Source organism: Clinocottus analis, unplaced genomic scaffold (assembly GCF_023055335.1).
Source record: "Clinocottus analis isolate CAN_PGR_092001 unplaced genomic scaffold, fCliAna1.0.p SCAF_11, whole genome shotgun sequence".
In the NCBI taxonomy this organism is placed as follows: Eukaryota; Metazoa; Chordata; class Actinopteri; order Perciformes; family Cottidae; genus Clinocottus; species Clinocottus analis.
In genome coordinates, this window is record NW_027175832.1 from 8,956,834 (window position 1) to 8,973,360 (window position 16,527).

At 43.4% G+C, this 16,527-nt stretch overlaps 2 protein-coding genes across 4 annotated transcripts; both read left to right on the forward strand.

Annotated features, from left to right (window-relative positions):
• The first annotated feature begins 1,169 nt into the window (after nt 1-1,169).
• selenop2 (selenoprotein P2) lies at nt 1,170-4,684 on the forward strand. The gene is made up of 4 exons (XM_068571382.1): nt 1,170-1,396; nt 2,523-2,735; nt 3,195-3,303; nt 3,731-4,684. The coding sequence occupies exons 1-4, from the start codon at nt 1,170-1,172 to the stop codon at nt 4,055-4,057; spliced, it is 876 nt and encodes a 291-aa protein (XP_068427483.1). The 3' UTR covers nt 4,058-4,684.
• Nucleotides 4,685-5,574: 890 nt separating this feature from the next.
• Nucleotides 5,575-13,412, forward strand: elovl8a (ELOVL fatty acid elongase 8a). Of its 3 annotated transcripts, none has more exons than XM_068603025.1 (8): nt 5,575-5,655; nt 8,906-8,972; nt 9,083-9,270; nt 10,098-10,178; nt 10,311-10,367; nt 10,604-10,718; nt 10,880-11,007; nt 13,242-13,412. In XM_068603025.1, exons 1-8 carry the CDS (start codon nt 5,650-5,652, stop codon nt 13,410-13,412), a joined length of 813 nt encoding a protein of 270 aa, XP_068459126.1. In that variant the 5' UTR covers nt 5,575-5,649. The 3 variants fall into 3 exon arrangements, with proteins under 3 accessions (XP_068459126.1, XP_068459134.1, XP_068459116.1); XM_068603033.1 differs by having other exon boundaries at nt 5,613-5,655; nt 8,915-8,972; XM_068603015.1 differs by lacking the exon at nt 5,575-5,655 and having other exon boundaries at nt 8,696-8,972.
• Nucleotides 13,413-16,527: the final 3,115 nt, after the last annotated feature.

Genomic DNA, 16,527 nt, shown 5'->3' on the forward strand with positions numbered 1-16,527 from the left:
CCTCTCCACAGTGGCACCGTGCGTAGTAGAGCAAATAACTCCGGGGCTATTGGATCAATATGACATGCGAGGGCTCCTCCCGATCGGTAAAGAAGGCTGGAGAGTCTACCGCTCACACAGGGGCCCAACGCTCACGTCAGCGCGATGAGCTCTTCGTAGACCCTTTCAAGTTAAAGACCCGTCACAGCGAGGGGTTTAAGCATGCTCTGTCTGATTTAGTGTGTTTCAGATGGCACCCTTAGAGGCGAGCGAGGGTACGAATACTGTGTCTCTCTCTCTCTCTGTCTCTCTGCCCCATCCCTGTCTGTTTGATTTGGGGGAAGTGCTGATCAACCCCCAGCCTTTATAAACACAGGGCTTGGCCGTCCTGTGTTCATGTGGGTCACAGGACAGAGAGGACAGAGGTAAGTCAGGACAGCATTTCTCTTTGTGGATCTGTTTACTTCAGTTGACAACAGTCTTTTTATTTCAAGAGATATGTTATGAAATGTGCCTGTCAATCATATTCCTTTTGAAGGTTCGGCACTAGAGAGGCAATTTGTATTCTGTAAAAAACGACGACTCTTGTTTTTTAAGATAGTTCATTCATTTCAGGTTGTTTTTTGTTCACGCAACGTTCATCCCTTAAAGGAGTAACCTGCCTCCAGCAGAAAGCTGCTGCGCACGGGACACACAAAGGCCCGTCTCCTTCCTGTTGGTCAAACCAGAGTTGTCGTGTTGTGATTGAGTTCAAATTTGCAATTTATTAACTGAACCTACAAGTGATTTTAAATCAACAACTAAAAGGGCACTTTTGTTGACAGTTTGGATGTCCCTTAAATATCTCTGTCCCAGCATCCCTTTGTTGTTTTCCCCTCGTCTGGCCCGTTGCCCCCCCTCCCACGTCCCCACCCCTCGAAATTCTTCTGTCCGTTCTGGCAGTACCCCATAATAAACTCTTTTCGCTGATTATCTCCACATGCGATGAGAGAGACAATGAGGGTTTACTCTTTGATTTATTCGGGGATCAGAGTGCCTGGACGCTTGGCTCAAGGCAAAAAAGGGGGCGTGGGATGGGAGGGGGGGGGGCTGCGTTCACAGTGGGACAGTGTTGGTCACAGTAACGTGGGCCGTTGCACGTCTGCCTCTCGTCCGGTAGATTGGGTCCAGCCAGCGGGTGGAGAGGGACAATGAGCCGTCTCTCGTTGCCGTGGCTGTACGCCGCCCTGCCGGGTCTGCTGTGGGCCTCGCACGTCAGCCTGATGGTGGAGGGGGACAACGACGCCTCCAGGATCTGCAAGCCCGCCCCCCACTGGACGATAAAGGGCCGCGCACCCATGCAGGATCTGCAGGGGAGCGTGGTGGTGGTGGCGCTGCTCAAGGCCAGCTGACAGTTCTGCCTCACGCAGGCCTCCAAGTAAGAGACGAGACCATGTGGCAGATGTGTTGTTTTAAATAAGAAAGGTTAAAGGTCAGGACATATTTAAACACTTTGATTGGGCCAGAGACGGTTGGACTTCTCCCAATAGGAAAAGCACAAGGCCATCCTAATTTCACTGACAAAAGCACTATTTACACTTGTATGATTATACAGAGAAGGTCAAGTCGTCTTTAGAGGCTTTAGGAACAGGAGGTCTTAGAAATCTTCAGTAAATATTCTGCAGCGCAATCATAAAGCAAACCTTCCGTTTGCTTTATGATGCATGTAATATGTCTTTAAAGGGCTTTTACAAAGGCAATAAAGTAGTAGTAGTCCATGAGTAGGAGATACGAGTTTACAGAAGTATTACATTGTGGGGGTTAGTTTATTGACTAGGTTAATGATTAATTAGTTAAACACTTTGGAAACCAACCTATTTTTAAGCCTCTGCTCGAAAATGTCACACACAAACTCAAAAGGGTGAATCTCTGCAACCAATATAGGTCTATTTGAATAGTTTTAGTGTTATAATAAAGGCGTAAACATCAGTCTATATGTTACTGGTTAAGATTAAATGAAGATGACACACAGCAAACATGAAAAGTTTCAGATCCGCCTCAAAAAAAACACCTTAAGGATGATTATTTCTTTGAAATGATGCAGCTGTAAGGTCCAACTCTAACCCAAATCATAGCACAACATGTGAACATTCTCTCTGCAAAGGTTGACTTTGAGAAAGTGAAGCAGAACAAAGTTAGAGAGGGTTTAGTACCGAGAACCTTCCTGTGACGGCTCCAGAATTTGCTTTGGGGCACATTTGCGCGCATCTGTGACATTTGAATCTTTTCATGTACCAAACCATTTATTTCACTTGTATATTACTTATAGTGTTCAATACATCCACATCGAGCAGTTTGGGGCTTTTTTTTTCATAGAACAACCTATGACTTATTATATAAGAATCGCTACGGGGGGATTGGTGTTGAATTGATTTTAAAGGCACTTTTTGGTGCTTCTCCATTAGTGTTATCGAGTCGGCTGCAATATGATGTGTAAAGAGTCAGTTCACTTCATCAGCCTTTTTTTTATCTCTCTTTCTCTTTCTCTCTCTCCCTCTCTCTAGGATTGGAGGCCTGCGTGACAAGCTGAACCGCAGCAACCTGAGCGAAGTGTCTTTCATGGTGGTGAATGAGCGCGAGGCCCACTCCAGAGCCATGTACTGGGAGCTGAAGAGGAGAGCGCCCCCTGGTGTCCCTGTCTACCAGCAGGAGCCGCTTCAGAATGACGTGTGGGAGGCACTGGATGGCGACAAAGACGACTTCCTGGTCTATGATAGGTGAAGCCTACATGGATCAAATTAAGATCTTTCTTCTTTTTGCCCCGCCTAAATTATACCCTGCTTTATGGTCTGTATGACTCTAAATGGACCATCATTTCCTGTGCTGAAGAAGACTTAAAATTAGAGATTGAGACATAAACTCATGTTTACAATGTTTAAGGAGGGAATACATTTAAAGTAGAGTCATTTTCTCATTGACTTCTATACAATCTGACTTATTTTTGTATCCAGAGGAGCCGCCCCTGGTGGTCAGTAGAGATAATGCAGGTTTTGAGGATCTTTATTTTCCAGAAGGGAAGGCTTGCCGCCTGATCTCTGCCCTGCTATTACCACTGTAATAGCAGGATTAGAAAAAAAAGAGTTCACTTTCCTTTTCATATTTAAAATAGTAAAACAGTGTATGCAATTGAATTTGTTCATGTGTCACATTTGGATTCTCTCTCCCTTTTCCTCCAGGTGTGGTCTGCTCACCTTCCACATCGTGCTGCCTTACAGTTTCCTGCATAACGTCTACGTAGAGGCCGCAATCAGAGCCACTTATCTAAAAAACATCTGTAATTGCACTGTGAGTAATCACAACACAAACACACATACATACACACACACACATACACACATGCACACACGCAGACACACAGGCACACACACACTATGCTGCGAATAGTAACAGTAATTTACTGATTTGCAGTGTTTAGAACTCACTCAACCCTCAAACCCCATTTTAGTTAAAGCTGCAGTCATATCTACATATTTTTGTATTCACGATGGAAATAATTACCATGTATAATATAAAAAGAGGACAGAAGCACAACTCGACATGAATGGCAATGTTGCGTTGTACCTTCTGGATGTAAATGGGCAACTGTAATAGCAACGAGATGACATAACATGTGTTCAGCTTGTTCTGCTGCCCTCTAGTGGACACGTGCTTTAAAGTACAAAAATACAATCTATCTTCATGAATGAACGAATATGAATGTGATCATTCGCAGGCTAATTCTTCCTCTTCAAGTGTTGAGAGAAGCGTCATGAAGGACAAGACCCCGCCCTTTAACGTCAGCCAGACAACTTCAACAGTTCAACCGGTCATGGACGATCCGGAGGGGGGAGGGACCGCTCCAAAAGCGACTCATCGCCACAGCCACCACCACCATCATCATAATCATCATCATCATCATCATCACCACCAGAATCAGTCCCAACAGCAGCATGATGCAAGTCAGAATACAACTCTCCATCCTCTCAGTCACAACCACCATCAGCAGCAGCAGCAGCCTGGCAACCAGAGTCATCCTGGTGGGGTGACAGTGGATAATTAGGATGCCAGGAGTGTTTTTTTTTTAATGGCAGAACATAAACACATAGCAGTTCACTGACTCTCTTTGAGCAGTCATCAGTTTTTCCCCCCGCGAGCACCTCCAACCCCTCTGTCCTCTGTGTGGATGGCGTATCCTGTGCTTCCCCGGTCCTCTCCCATTAATGAAGTCCATGGTGTGAAACCTGCCTGCAGGAGGCCGTGGACGGATGCACGCACACGCATGTGTGTGTGTGGAGAGGTCGGGGTGTGCTGATGGTTATCGTTCAACCAGACAGAGTCGGAGGACTTCGTACGGTTGCTCGTGAGCGAAACATCCGTCAGATTACTGCCTAAGCATTTTTCTTTTCTGGGGTTCAGCTTCTTGCTGGAAGTGATATGCTGTGCTCGCTTTAGTGCTGTGCCTTTTATTTTTTTCTCAAACATGTGCAAGCATTTTGGGAGGTGTTGTCACAATGAATTAGATTAGGATCCGATTCAATCATTAGAGGCGATGAATCACACCAGAAGGCAAATTATTTTTCACTTTCACGTGTTTATGTGCAGTATTACTGCATTTAATATGTTTTGCATATTTGCTGTGGATTTGAATGTTTGCCACTTCCGATGATACACCTGAATGTGGAACTAACCCTCGAGATCTGTGTTCTCCATTAAAAGGAAAAAGCGTTGATGAAATATTCCTCGCTGTCTTAATTCTGTGAATGGTGTAGTGCCTCAATGTTCTAGCTAACAGGAGGTTTTATGTTGTCTTGCGACCGGCGTGGCTTTTGTGTACGGGGTAGGAGATCAGATACAGGGGATCAGATACAAACACAATCGGCTGGAACTGGCAAGGAACGAGGCAGATGGCAACGTTTGACGATCTGGCAAGGAATGTGCGGGAGAGAAGCAGGAACATGTGCAGGTGGGCGGGGACTAAGCAGGAAGTCATCACAGCACCAGAGAGGGGGAAGTGGGCGAGATAATCACTCACTTTTAAAACTATCTTGACTAGATAACAAAATAAATGTTTAATTAACCCAACCCAGTGTTCCCAATCAAACTATAAAACATGTCAATTTGTGAGCTGCTGAGGATTGTGTTGTGTTTCCTGTCTTTATGCTGAGATAGTATATTATAAAGTATGTGCGCATATTTTCTAAAACGTCAAACTACTGTAGAACTATAAGAATACGTAAACTGTGCTCACCTTTTCTCGTATACGAAGGAAAACAACAAAACACCTGGATCTCAGCTGGATGCATTGGAAATGAATAACAACACAATTACATAATCTGAAACAAAACAATATATTCATAAATTGCTCTTATTGAAATGAGTGAATCTAATAAATACAATCCCGTATCGCAGCTTCTGAATAACACTGGAACATGGTTTTAGCTGCATGGCAGACACCTGACCTACTATGCTAGAATAAAGGACCACACTGCCATATGTCATGCTGGACACACACACACACACACACACACACACACAGAAACACACACGCAGAGCAGGTGGATTACCTCAGTGTCGCTTAACACATGGCTGAGATGCAGCATGCTATGACAGAGGAGCGCTGAGGAGAAACATTGTGCAACAGCCACGACCACCATGAAGGTAAGGCCGAGGACCTGCATGTGTCAATTCTTGTCATACTTAACATTTAAATAATACAAATGAAAAGTTAGATTTTCTTTCTCATATGTCGTTATGCTTCTGCAATCAGAGCAAATGTAGCCTATTTGTTTCCTCCGGGGGTCATTAACGTGCTCTGATCCTGTGGCAACTGTCTGCATGTCGTTCTCTGTCTCGCCAGCTTGAAGGAACATTGTAGCGTCGGCTTGGCTCACTTTAGCTCTTGTAAAGTTTTGCGGATCCCCCAACCATGTATGTGAAAATATTCCCCCCTGGTTTATCAACGCTGTAGTAAACCTGCTCGGAATAACCCTGAGCAGGTTGTAGCAGCCCGGCCATGTGGGGGATGTTCCTCTGTAAATCCCGGTGAGGAGGCTCCCGTCCCGGAGGAGCTAAACTACTTATCTCTGTCCGCACGGCCTGCTGCCTCACCCCGATACATTCATTAGTGCTTTCACTCGCCACCAGTGGTCGACTGGTAAACAAAACGCTTGGATGGAAAATAACTTCTGACGCCTTCCCTTGTAAAAGAGTGTGCACAGAAATTAGTGCGTGAACTGTGGAGGACAGAGGAAACAACAAAGAGGTTGGATATTAGGAGACATTTATAGTTAAAGGACCAGTGTTTCGGATTTAGGAAGTCTATTAACAGAAATTAAATATGGCATTCATAAGAAGATTGGAAGATAGATAGATAGATAAGAAGATAGAGAGGGCTCTTTGGGATATCTATGTTGCCCGAAGACCACGGTAGTTCCCTGCAGGCTTGCAGGATTCAACTGATTTAGAGTCTGCAACTCCACTGCCAGATGCTCCTGAATCCTACACACTGCTCCTTTAAAACTTAAACATGAAGGAACACAAGTGAGAGTATTGTCCATTCCTATAAGCTGTGGCTCTTTGACCCGCTGTGAGATGTTTAGGGAGGTGTACTGAAGCTGGGATGATCTACCTTAATGCACTCCTGTCCCCCAGTGCAACCCAGAAAAGCCTGTTGAATTATTGACACTCATTGATTTAAGTGTTGAAATGTATCAGCTAATCGCCTCTCAATGCTTTTTCGAACCATCTTCAGCACTGCCAGGACTTAGTTCTACCTCTGGCTCTTGTTATTGTTCAGTATTTCATTTCACTTTTGTATTTGCCCAACTCAAAGGTATTTGATAAAAAAAACTAAAATCCCAAATAGAATTGAAAACACAGCAATTTGTACGTCATTTACAATTTAAAACTGGTCATATATACCTGTGTGATTACCAAAGTGTGTGCTGCAGGCTCCTCCTGTAGATCTATATGTATACAGTAAAGGAAGATGGAGAGCAGAGTTATCCTCTACCAACACTAGATGGCAGCACTGTCGCAGGCTAATCGTACATGGCAGTTCATCACCGTGTCGTCCACATTAGGCAGCCATTCATCAAGAGGATTATTAGTTATTATCCATTATCAAGAGATACGTTTGGATTAGTGAACATAATCCTGGCATTCTAATCCAGATCATCTCTGGGTGGTTTAATGAAATTTGCAGAGGGGTGCTATTCTTTTTGTCAGACCTTTCAAAGTAGGACGATGGAGGATGAGCATAACAAGTTTGTTGTTTTGAGATAATACTTGTTGCTCATTGTGGTAAAGCCTGACCTGAGTGGCTTGGAAAGTGGTAGGAGGCAGACACATGATACTTAGCCCAGAAACCCAAAGGTGTTTATTGTTCATTAGCAGCTATGCTACACGGGTAACCAAACAGAAACAAAACAAACAGCTAACTGAACTGAATAAATCGCTACACAGTGTTAATGTAACTTAGATTAACTTAACATAACCTCACGTGCACACAGCTACACAGCAAAGGTCTTCCTTCCTGTAACATCCAAAAGCATCTGTTTAAATACAGCCCTCAGCAACAAGATCTGGTTTGCACCAATGGTGCAGGTGAAACCATTTACTTCTTTACACGCGTTAAGTCACAAAAGCTGTTCTTTAAACCTTCACTTCAAGTAGAAACACTTTTAAATACCCCTAACATATGGTATACTTTGCAAACATGCATAACAAATCCAAATCAACCTAAGTAGTCAACCTACCCAACCTTACTAACACTAACCCCATGATGCTGACACCATTCAGTGTATAAATTGGAGGAAATGGCTGGTGCTTCTTTAGAATCTAAAACACACGGTGTGTATGGTGAGTAACACAAGATATGATAAAGAAATGAAACTTCACACTGAATCATTAAATAAATATGGGTGGTGAATTCTCACTCCGTCTGCCACATTCATGCTCAGTTGCAGTGAAGACTTTTAACATACACATTACAAATTGTTGTGATGAATTTGTCCAGATGATTTTTTATTATTATTATTTTATTATTTTTGCAGCTTACCTTCTTACTCGCTTTGATGCAGTTTGTGTGAACCGAAGCTTTGTGACAGTAGCGCACAACTTTATTTTCCAAATCCATCTTTGACGGCACCTTTGCAGAATACGACATTAAAGGGGACATATTACGAAATACTAACTTTTTCAGTTCAAACATATGTACAGTGGACCTACGTGTGGGTATCTGGAGTGCATACCAACCCACTGAATACCCAAACTCAGTTGTTGCTGATCAGAAAACATGTGATTCAACAAGCCATTCAGGTAGTGCTCTGATTCCTACATCACATGCAGTCTCATTAGAATATACAGCCATCCGAGTATCTCCATCCACGCCTTGAGAACTACCTTTTTCAAAGGTGCACCATATTTTTCTCGCAAGCCAATCAGAGCAGACCTTTCCTGCAGGCCGCCCTAACGAGACAGGCGCTAAAACGGAGCGTTTTAGACAGAGGGTGAATAAGACCAACAGTATGAGGAAGATAATGTGTTTTTTTGTTCTGTTATAAATCCAGAATATATGTATGAAACTGAACATGAACATGCCATGTCCCCTTTAAGTCTAAATTATTAGAAATAATGTGAAATAACATTAAAATGCTATCAATGTGTACAATGCTAGCGGCAGTTGATCTAAGAAGTGGCGTGCAAAGTAGAACAAAAAATACAACCTGATGTGAACAATTCCAACTGCATTGTGCTTGAACATTCCTGTCAGAGGCATTTTGTGAATAAACGCTCACCATCTGGCCGAGAGAGAGATTACCAAATGTAATTGTCAACACAGTGTTGTAGTTTGGTTAAGTACTTCTAGCTAATGGAATTTTCTCCTGTTCATGTGTGTCCGTGTCAGGGGGTTCAGGCTCTCACCATGTGGCAGAAATTACAATTATTCTATGAGGGGATTTTAAGAAATGGAGGCAAGTTTGTATTTTCCACTTCATCAATATTTCAGTGATAGATTGTGAGATGTTTATGTCAGACATTGACACAGTCTGTGCTTCATCCACACTTTTGTCTCGCCGTCTAGACAAGAGAACAGACGGTTGGCCGCTGGTCTACTCTCCTGTGCCAATCGGCTTCATCTTCCTGTGCTACCTGTGCGTCATATGGGTGGGGCCAAAGCTGATGGAGAAGAGGCAGCCGGTCAATCTTAGACCCGTCCTGATAGTTTACAACTTTGCCATGGTCTGCCTGTCGGCGTACATGTTCTATGAGGTACCACTGTGCTGTAAGGCTTGTGCGTAGATGGGGTTGGCGGGTAGGGCGGGTCAATGTTGTACGAGTATAGCGCCTCCTTTGCTCGTGATAAGTGGCGTTTTTTAAGGGGAAGTGCTCTAAAAGTCCTAGTTACACTGCGTTACGGCAACAAATAGCTGACAGACAAACTTGACAAGAGCTGGTGAGCACGGTAGAGCAGCAAAACACATTTAGCTGTCGTGAGCAAATATTGGACTTGCATCTGCCAGGTGGAAAAAAACAGTGAGCAGCTTCCAGATCTGGAAACTGAAGCCAATCAGTAAGTGCATTAAACTTGCATTCTCTCTAATGGCCATCAGGGGGTGACTCCTCTGACTGTATAAAAGTCTATAGAAAATGACTTCTTTCTTTATTGATTTATTCCCTCTGTAAACATGAGTTAATGTCTTAACTTTTAAGTCTTCTTCAATGCAGCATGATGTTCATTTAATAAATTACGGTCTAGTTAGAGTCAAACAGACCATAAAGCAGGGGGAGCTTTAGGGCGGGGCTACCTTGTGATTGGCAGGACGCGACCACAACTTTGATCAACAAAATGAATGTTAATATTGCAGCATGGACATCTATTACACATCCAGCAGCACTGTTGAATGTGTAAATAGGCAACTTTTTTTTTTTTACAATATCAACATAAAAGGCAATATTTTTGTCGTTTTTACAGCTCGTTCTCACAGCCTCCAAGTGGGAAAAAACCCCAGCAACAATTATTGCAAGGCAATTTATGTGTGACAAGATGGGATAATTGAGAGCAAGCACAGATGAAAAAGCAGCTTTTATCTTCCCAGTTCACAGCCTCCTCCTGGTTGGCCGGATACAGTCTTCTGTGCCAGCCGGTCGACTACAGTGACAGCCCACTGGCCATGAGGGTACCAGTATTTACCACATCCTACTTTAAGCAATATTTTCTTGATGAAGCTCCACTCTGGGGGCAATGATCTGTTTAAGCACCTCACAACGTGCACCTTAAAAGACAACACATTTTTCTCCCGGTCGGACAGATGGCCAGCGTGTGCTGGTGGTTCTACTTCTCCAAAGTGATAGAGATCAGTGACACCGTGAGTATGAAAGCAGTGAAAATAAGTTATTTGGATTTTTAAGAGCCCCATTTGTTATTTTGAACTAGCCAACCTGCGCGTGTTTTTCTGCGCCAGCAGTGCTGGAAGTATTTAAAACATTGATACACAAGGTGCGTGTGTGTGTGTGTGTGTGTGTGTGTGTGTGTGTGTGTGTGTGTGTGTGTGTGTGTGTGTGTGTGTGTGTGTGTGTGTGTGTGTGCGTGTGTGTGTGTTAGATATTTTTCATCCTGAGGAAGAAGAACAGTCAGCTGACCTTCCTCCACGTCTACCATCACGCCACCATGATCTTCAACTGGTGGGCCGGGGTGAAATACGTAGCTGGTGGCCAGTGTGAGTGCATGCCAAACCCACGGGCCCTGGCCTCACAGAAATGTCATGCAAATGCAACAGGCTGTGGAAATGGCGCCTATTTACACCACACTTTTTTTTTTTAGACACACATGCCGGCGGGTCTTAAAATGTAGTACTCATCCCTTGTATCATGTCCACAGCTTTCCTGATTGGTCTGATCAACTCTCTGGTCCACGTAGTGATGTATCTGTACTACGGCCTGGCAGCTGTGGGGCCGAGCGTGTCCAAGTACCTCTGGTGGAAACGCTACCTCACCTCCCTGCAGCTGGTCAGTATCTGCCTCCGTGTGTGTGTGTGTGGGTGTGTTTGGTTGTACTTCACGGACATTAATTCCTACAGCCACCCGTGCCTCTGCTTTTTACTTTAAAATGTTTCCCCTCATCACGGTGCGATCTTCGTCTCTCCATAAATGAGACACTTTAATATGTTAATGTTTCAAAGCGTATCTCAGTGTCACCTCTTGGTGGTAATTATCTCTGTTCATGTTTTAGCATTATTCAGTCGGATGATTTTGGGTGCTCGCTAAGTAAAGATGACCTGTAACCTTTTCACATAATGTTGCCAATATTATAGTACATCGGTAAGTCTCTCCCCATCTCTCTCTCTCTTTTTATACATACATACATACATACGTACATACATACATACATACATACATACATACATACATACATACATACATACATACATACATACATACCATGTCAGGCATGTGTATTGGGAATGGGGAGTGGTCAAAGAGACAGTTATCAGAATTGTCTCGTCACATGATCAAATAGAGACATGACATTAGACGTCACTAACATACATGTAACCCAACAACCATCATTGCATATCCATGAGACAAAAAAATATCAAATATAATTAAAAATGATTCAGTTCCAGAAATAAACTTCATATAGTTTATTTAAATTAGATTTTTTTTTTTTTTTTACAGTTTACGTTAAATAATTTTGTTATAGATTGCTAATGAAAGAAACATGATGACCTCCATCCATTGTCTTTTTAAGGCAATATAATTGCACAATTTGAAATCTATGTGAGATCATCTTTGAACACACGTGTATCTCCAACGTGCCAATTTTAGTCACTTGCAAGGGCCCAGTCTGTCTATATTGTCTGTATTTGCGCTCCTGCTTTTCAGGTCCATGTCTAAAACTTAGACGAGTCTAACATAAGGCCTCCTGCTTGGTTTGTTTTTCTTCTGATTGGCCGTTGGCATAACTAGGCGGATTAGCTAACTACTGGACCATCTGTTTTATGGCGTTGAAGAAGAGACAATGAATCATGTAGGTTTTTTTTCCTTTTTCTGTCTATATGGCTGCAGCATATATATAGGTCAGTATAGTGGCTGACCACCATTATGTAACAATAATTGTATTGACCTTAGATGTGACCCCCAAGCCGTCATTAACAGTTGGCTTCACAATTTGAAGCACTGAAGTTGAGATAGTTGAGTTGATTGGGGAGATTATATTTCTGTGTGTGTATGAGGCGGTTTCCTTTTGTGTTTTTGGGAGATAATTATTCATTGGAACGGGAGGTGTGTGTGCGGTGGATGGATGTGCAACGTCCATAATGTTCTCTCCTACCTTATTCCTGCCTGGGCCTTGATTACTATACTGGCTCTATGAAACATACATAGATAAGTTATTGACTATTAAACAGTTGTGACACTAAGTCAAAATGGTGCTCCTCTCTTTGTCTCTTGCTAGCTTAACAGGTTTTTACCGGGAAGGAAGTTAACATGAACTTTAAATGGAATCCCTCTTTCAACAGCCTGTGCTTAAGCGTATCAAATCATATTTATCCAATAAAAGGTTTGGACATGCTAAATGTAGCCTGTGACTCGCCTGGCCCTGACTCTTTCAGGACCAGGGGAGTCAAATATACAAGCACTGGAGCATTAGCAGGCGAATAGTCTAGCATTTACTGCCAGCCGTTAGCATTGGCACTGGGAACAATTTGTAGGTTATTATAACTGTATTGGGTATTGTATTTGAGAATGTAATGCCACGAATATAAATGAATACAATAGAATTCATGGCCGTCGACTTTTCAATTTAGTTGTGAGTGAGATCGTAAAATGACTTCAGATTAAACATGGCCAAAGTCAGGGTCATCTCGTACAGGATTACATAGATCACAAGATTTTATGATTAGCTAACTTTCCCGGTGCAATAATGTACATTTCTGGCCCATTTTAACAAAGGACCACAAATGGTTTTGTTTAACTGTTTGTTATCGCAACAGTGACAATTCTCTGACATAATGAGTTGCTTCCAGACTTGTTTTTCATGTCTTATACAAGACAGGAGTAGGTGTTCCTCTTTTGCCAGGTTTGTCTGTGTCCAACAGTCTTATTATCCAGGTTGTGGTAAATCTTCTGTATTTCCTTCTCAGTTTCTGGTCAATCAAAGTATTGTGTTACTCTCTTATCTTATCTCTCTTGTCTATCTGTCTCTCTCTCTGTCTGTCTCTCTGTCTGTCTCTTTCCCACAGCTCCAGTTTTTCACAGTAACCATCCACACCGCCTACAACCTGTTTGCTGATTGTGACTTCCCTGACTCCATGAACATGGTTGTGCTTGCCTACTCTCTCAGCCTCATCGCTCTCTTCAGCAACTTCTACTTCCACAGCTACCTCGCCAAGAAGGAGACCAAGAAGACGTAGGGGAGGGGGGCAGAGGGAGGGGAGTATATGCGGAGGGAGAGCAGATGGAATAAGTTGGAAACAGGATGTACAGAAAAGAAAGATGAGGGGGCAATGACAGAGGGGCTAAAACAAGCTATTCCTGTTTGTTTTTTATGTAAATGACTTTATGTCGATTATGCTATGGCAGCTCGATTAATTAAATGTGCAGTATAAATCAACATGAAAACAATTTTTATGCGTTATGAATGATATATATACCCTAAACACACGCACTCACACAGACAAACGTTTGTTACTTATGAGGGTCTTCCATTTACCACAGACATGCATTGCTTCTGTTCATTCATCCAGTAACAAGACCACAAAACACACTCAACACACATTAACCCCCGTTTCACCGCTCCCCCAGCTGCTAATGGATGAGACGTTGCTTTATTCTTCTCTCGCACCCATTGGATGGCAGTGGCAACCAATCATCTGTTGGCTGCCATTAACTCTGTATCCATCTATTCCCTCACCCCCCTTTTTTTAGATCAGGGTCCCCCTCCTCAGCTTCTAGCATTTAATCCTACTTACCAACCCGCAACCCCCCTGGTTCCATCTGTCATAATGTAGAAGGATAATTGCCAGGCAGTGATCTCATCCACTCCCCCTTGTGGGCTGAAATGATTTCTGCTTTTCCCTCGTCACCTTTTTCCAATCGGTTCACCTTCTACATATCTATACTTTTCTATCTCCAGCAATTTTGACAGTGCTCTGCTCCAAACTCTACAGAACACCATGAAAAAGCACTGTGGAGTGACTAAATGGAGCCACTTAGTGGAGTTATTTTTGTATTAATCACCACAAAGGTTCAACTTGACACATTTCTGGGTGTCACCCCTTTTGCATGTGAGTTTTCAAAATCAACTTGCAAAATACAACAAAAACTACTGCTCTTAAGACAAACAGGATTTTTCTTTTTTTATCACAAATTAAAAACGCCATACCAGAGTGGAAGGTAGAGTTGCATGTCATTCAGGACAATGGTGCATTCAAAGCCGACTGCAAAATTAAATCACAGACTCTTTGACACCTTAAAAGGCCACATGGATCTTTTTCACAGTGGGCATTTTGAAATGTTACAGCCGAATGAGCACAGGTGTAGCTAATAACACAAACATTGACGGTGTGTTATTATTGTCCTTCAGTGGGTCACAATTAAAAGTGTGAATAGGTATTTGTTGAAGCATTTTCCCTCCTTCCTATGACAAGCTTAAGTCTGAAGCTAACTTGTCAAACATGCAGGTTCGGAGCATGTGTGGGTCTCTGTAACAGCTACTTGTCCACTGTTGAGGAACTGTGAGACTGGTTCCGAGCTTTTCGGTGGAAAACAGTCAAAGTTAGAGACTGTAAAGGTTGGTTTTGAAGCTAAAACAATGCAAAGTTGTTCAGAATTCCACAGTGGCAACAGTAGTTTCCTCTGTGTTCACGGGTGCCACGCAACCGCGACGACGCTGTCGGCGGCGCTATCGGCTACAACTGTCATCTGAGAGCGGCGCTAACGTAGCTAGCGTATCAATGCTCCCATTGCTGAGTGCGGCTCCTTTGAAATAAGGAAAGCGGATCAACCCATTCGTCACGCCTCGGGGACAACACACGCACACCATGCAGGCATGCACTAACTGTAGTCCAAGAAAACTCCACATGGCAACTTTAAAACATGTTTGACACTTCGTTCTCTATCGGCCGATGAGAAGCTCTTCTGAAAAAGTGTTTCTGCAGAGTGCATCAGTGTATGGCCAGTACTAAAATAACACACTTGTGTAGCATTATAAGCCATATTTTGCCACTGGCCAAGTACTTAATCTACTCTCCATTTCAACACAAGTGTGTAGAAGCAGACACACACACACACACACACACACACACACACACACACACACACACACACACACACACACACACACAGGCAGCTGATTGCCAGAAGCCCATTTAAAGAGTGATGTCCCTCGGCCTCACTGCGGGCACAGCTCCAGGTTGATTACTGCTGAGTGCCGTACAGCTCAGGCATGGCTGACTCTCTGGCACGCAGTCGCTTTGATCAACTTATGATTCTGCAACCAGATGATGGGGTTCGTCTTGAGTGTTTAGTGAGCTGCGGCGCTTTTGAAATGCCGAGCGCGCCGCAGGTGTCGTGTCACCAAGATATTAGTGCTTTTCACTTACGTCTGACAGGAATAACGTCTGATCGGCATGCGCGTTAATTAGAATACTTTGAGCGCAACAGTTGACGCAAAAGAGAATCCATCAAGCTGTAAATCTGTTTTGTGAATGACTTATTTTGTCTATCTCCTTGGTAACAGTGCCTCAGCTCGAGGCACACCGTAATGAATAATCAGGTTAGAGGCAGCGGATATGGGAGCGCTGCTAAACTTCCTGGCTAGCGAGAGAGACAGGGATACACACACACACACACACACACACACACACACACAGGCGTATAATTGTTGATAGTGAGAGTGGTTTGGGAATAAGAGGCTTCCGAGTGTGCTTGAAGGTGAGCCACTAGGTTGTGTCATACAATGAGGGTTAACAAGAGGCTGCGGCAATCTCACCGTGATGGGAGCGCACTCAACCAGCAGGCAAGCTAGTGCTAATCAGCCAGCCAACCAGCAAGTAGCTCTCTGTCAAGTGTGTGCATGTCTGCGTAATTAACAAGCGTGAAACTCCACATAGGAGCCAATACAGACTCGTTCCATGTCTCTCCCCATTTTAGTGCCTCAAGTATAAATGGCATTAGTTGGAAAACATCTATCAGTCACTCGGTAACCACATTGTGTCCGTGCATATGTGTGCGTCCATGCGTCTCTTTGTTTTCAAGCAGAGGAGCCCCATCTGTCGGGGACATCGTCCCCCTTTATTGACAATGGGATGAACCCGGTGCCACCTGTATCTATGTTATCAAAGTTATATGGGGGATGTGCCATTTGTCTTGACAGGCATGATTTATAGCTTGTATTGTTCGCTGTGGGTCAGACAATCTCCAAAAGAGATAGACAGAGAAGTGTTCCAGCGGGCCTCAGGCCCGGAGGGTATTACTTGATTTGATTTGTATTTGCATGAACCGATTTAGTAAATTTAGCGACAATAG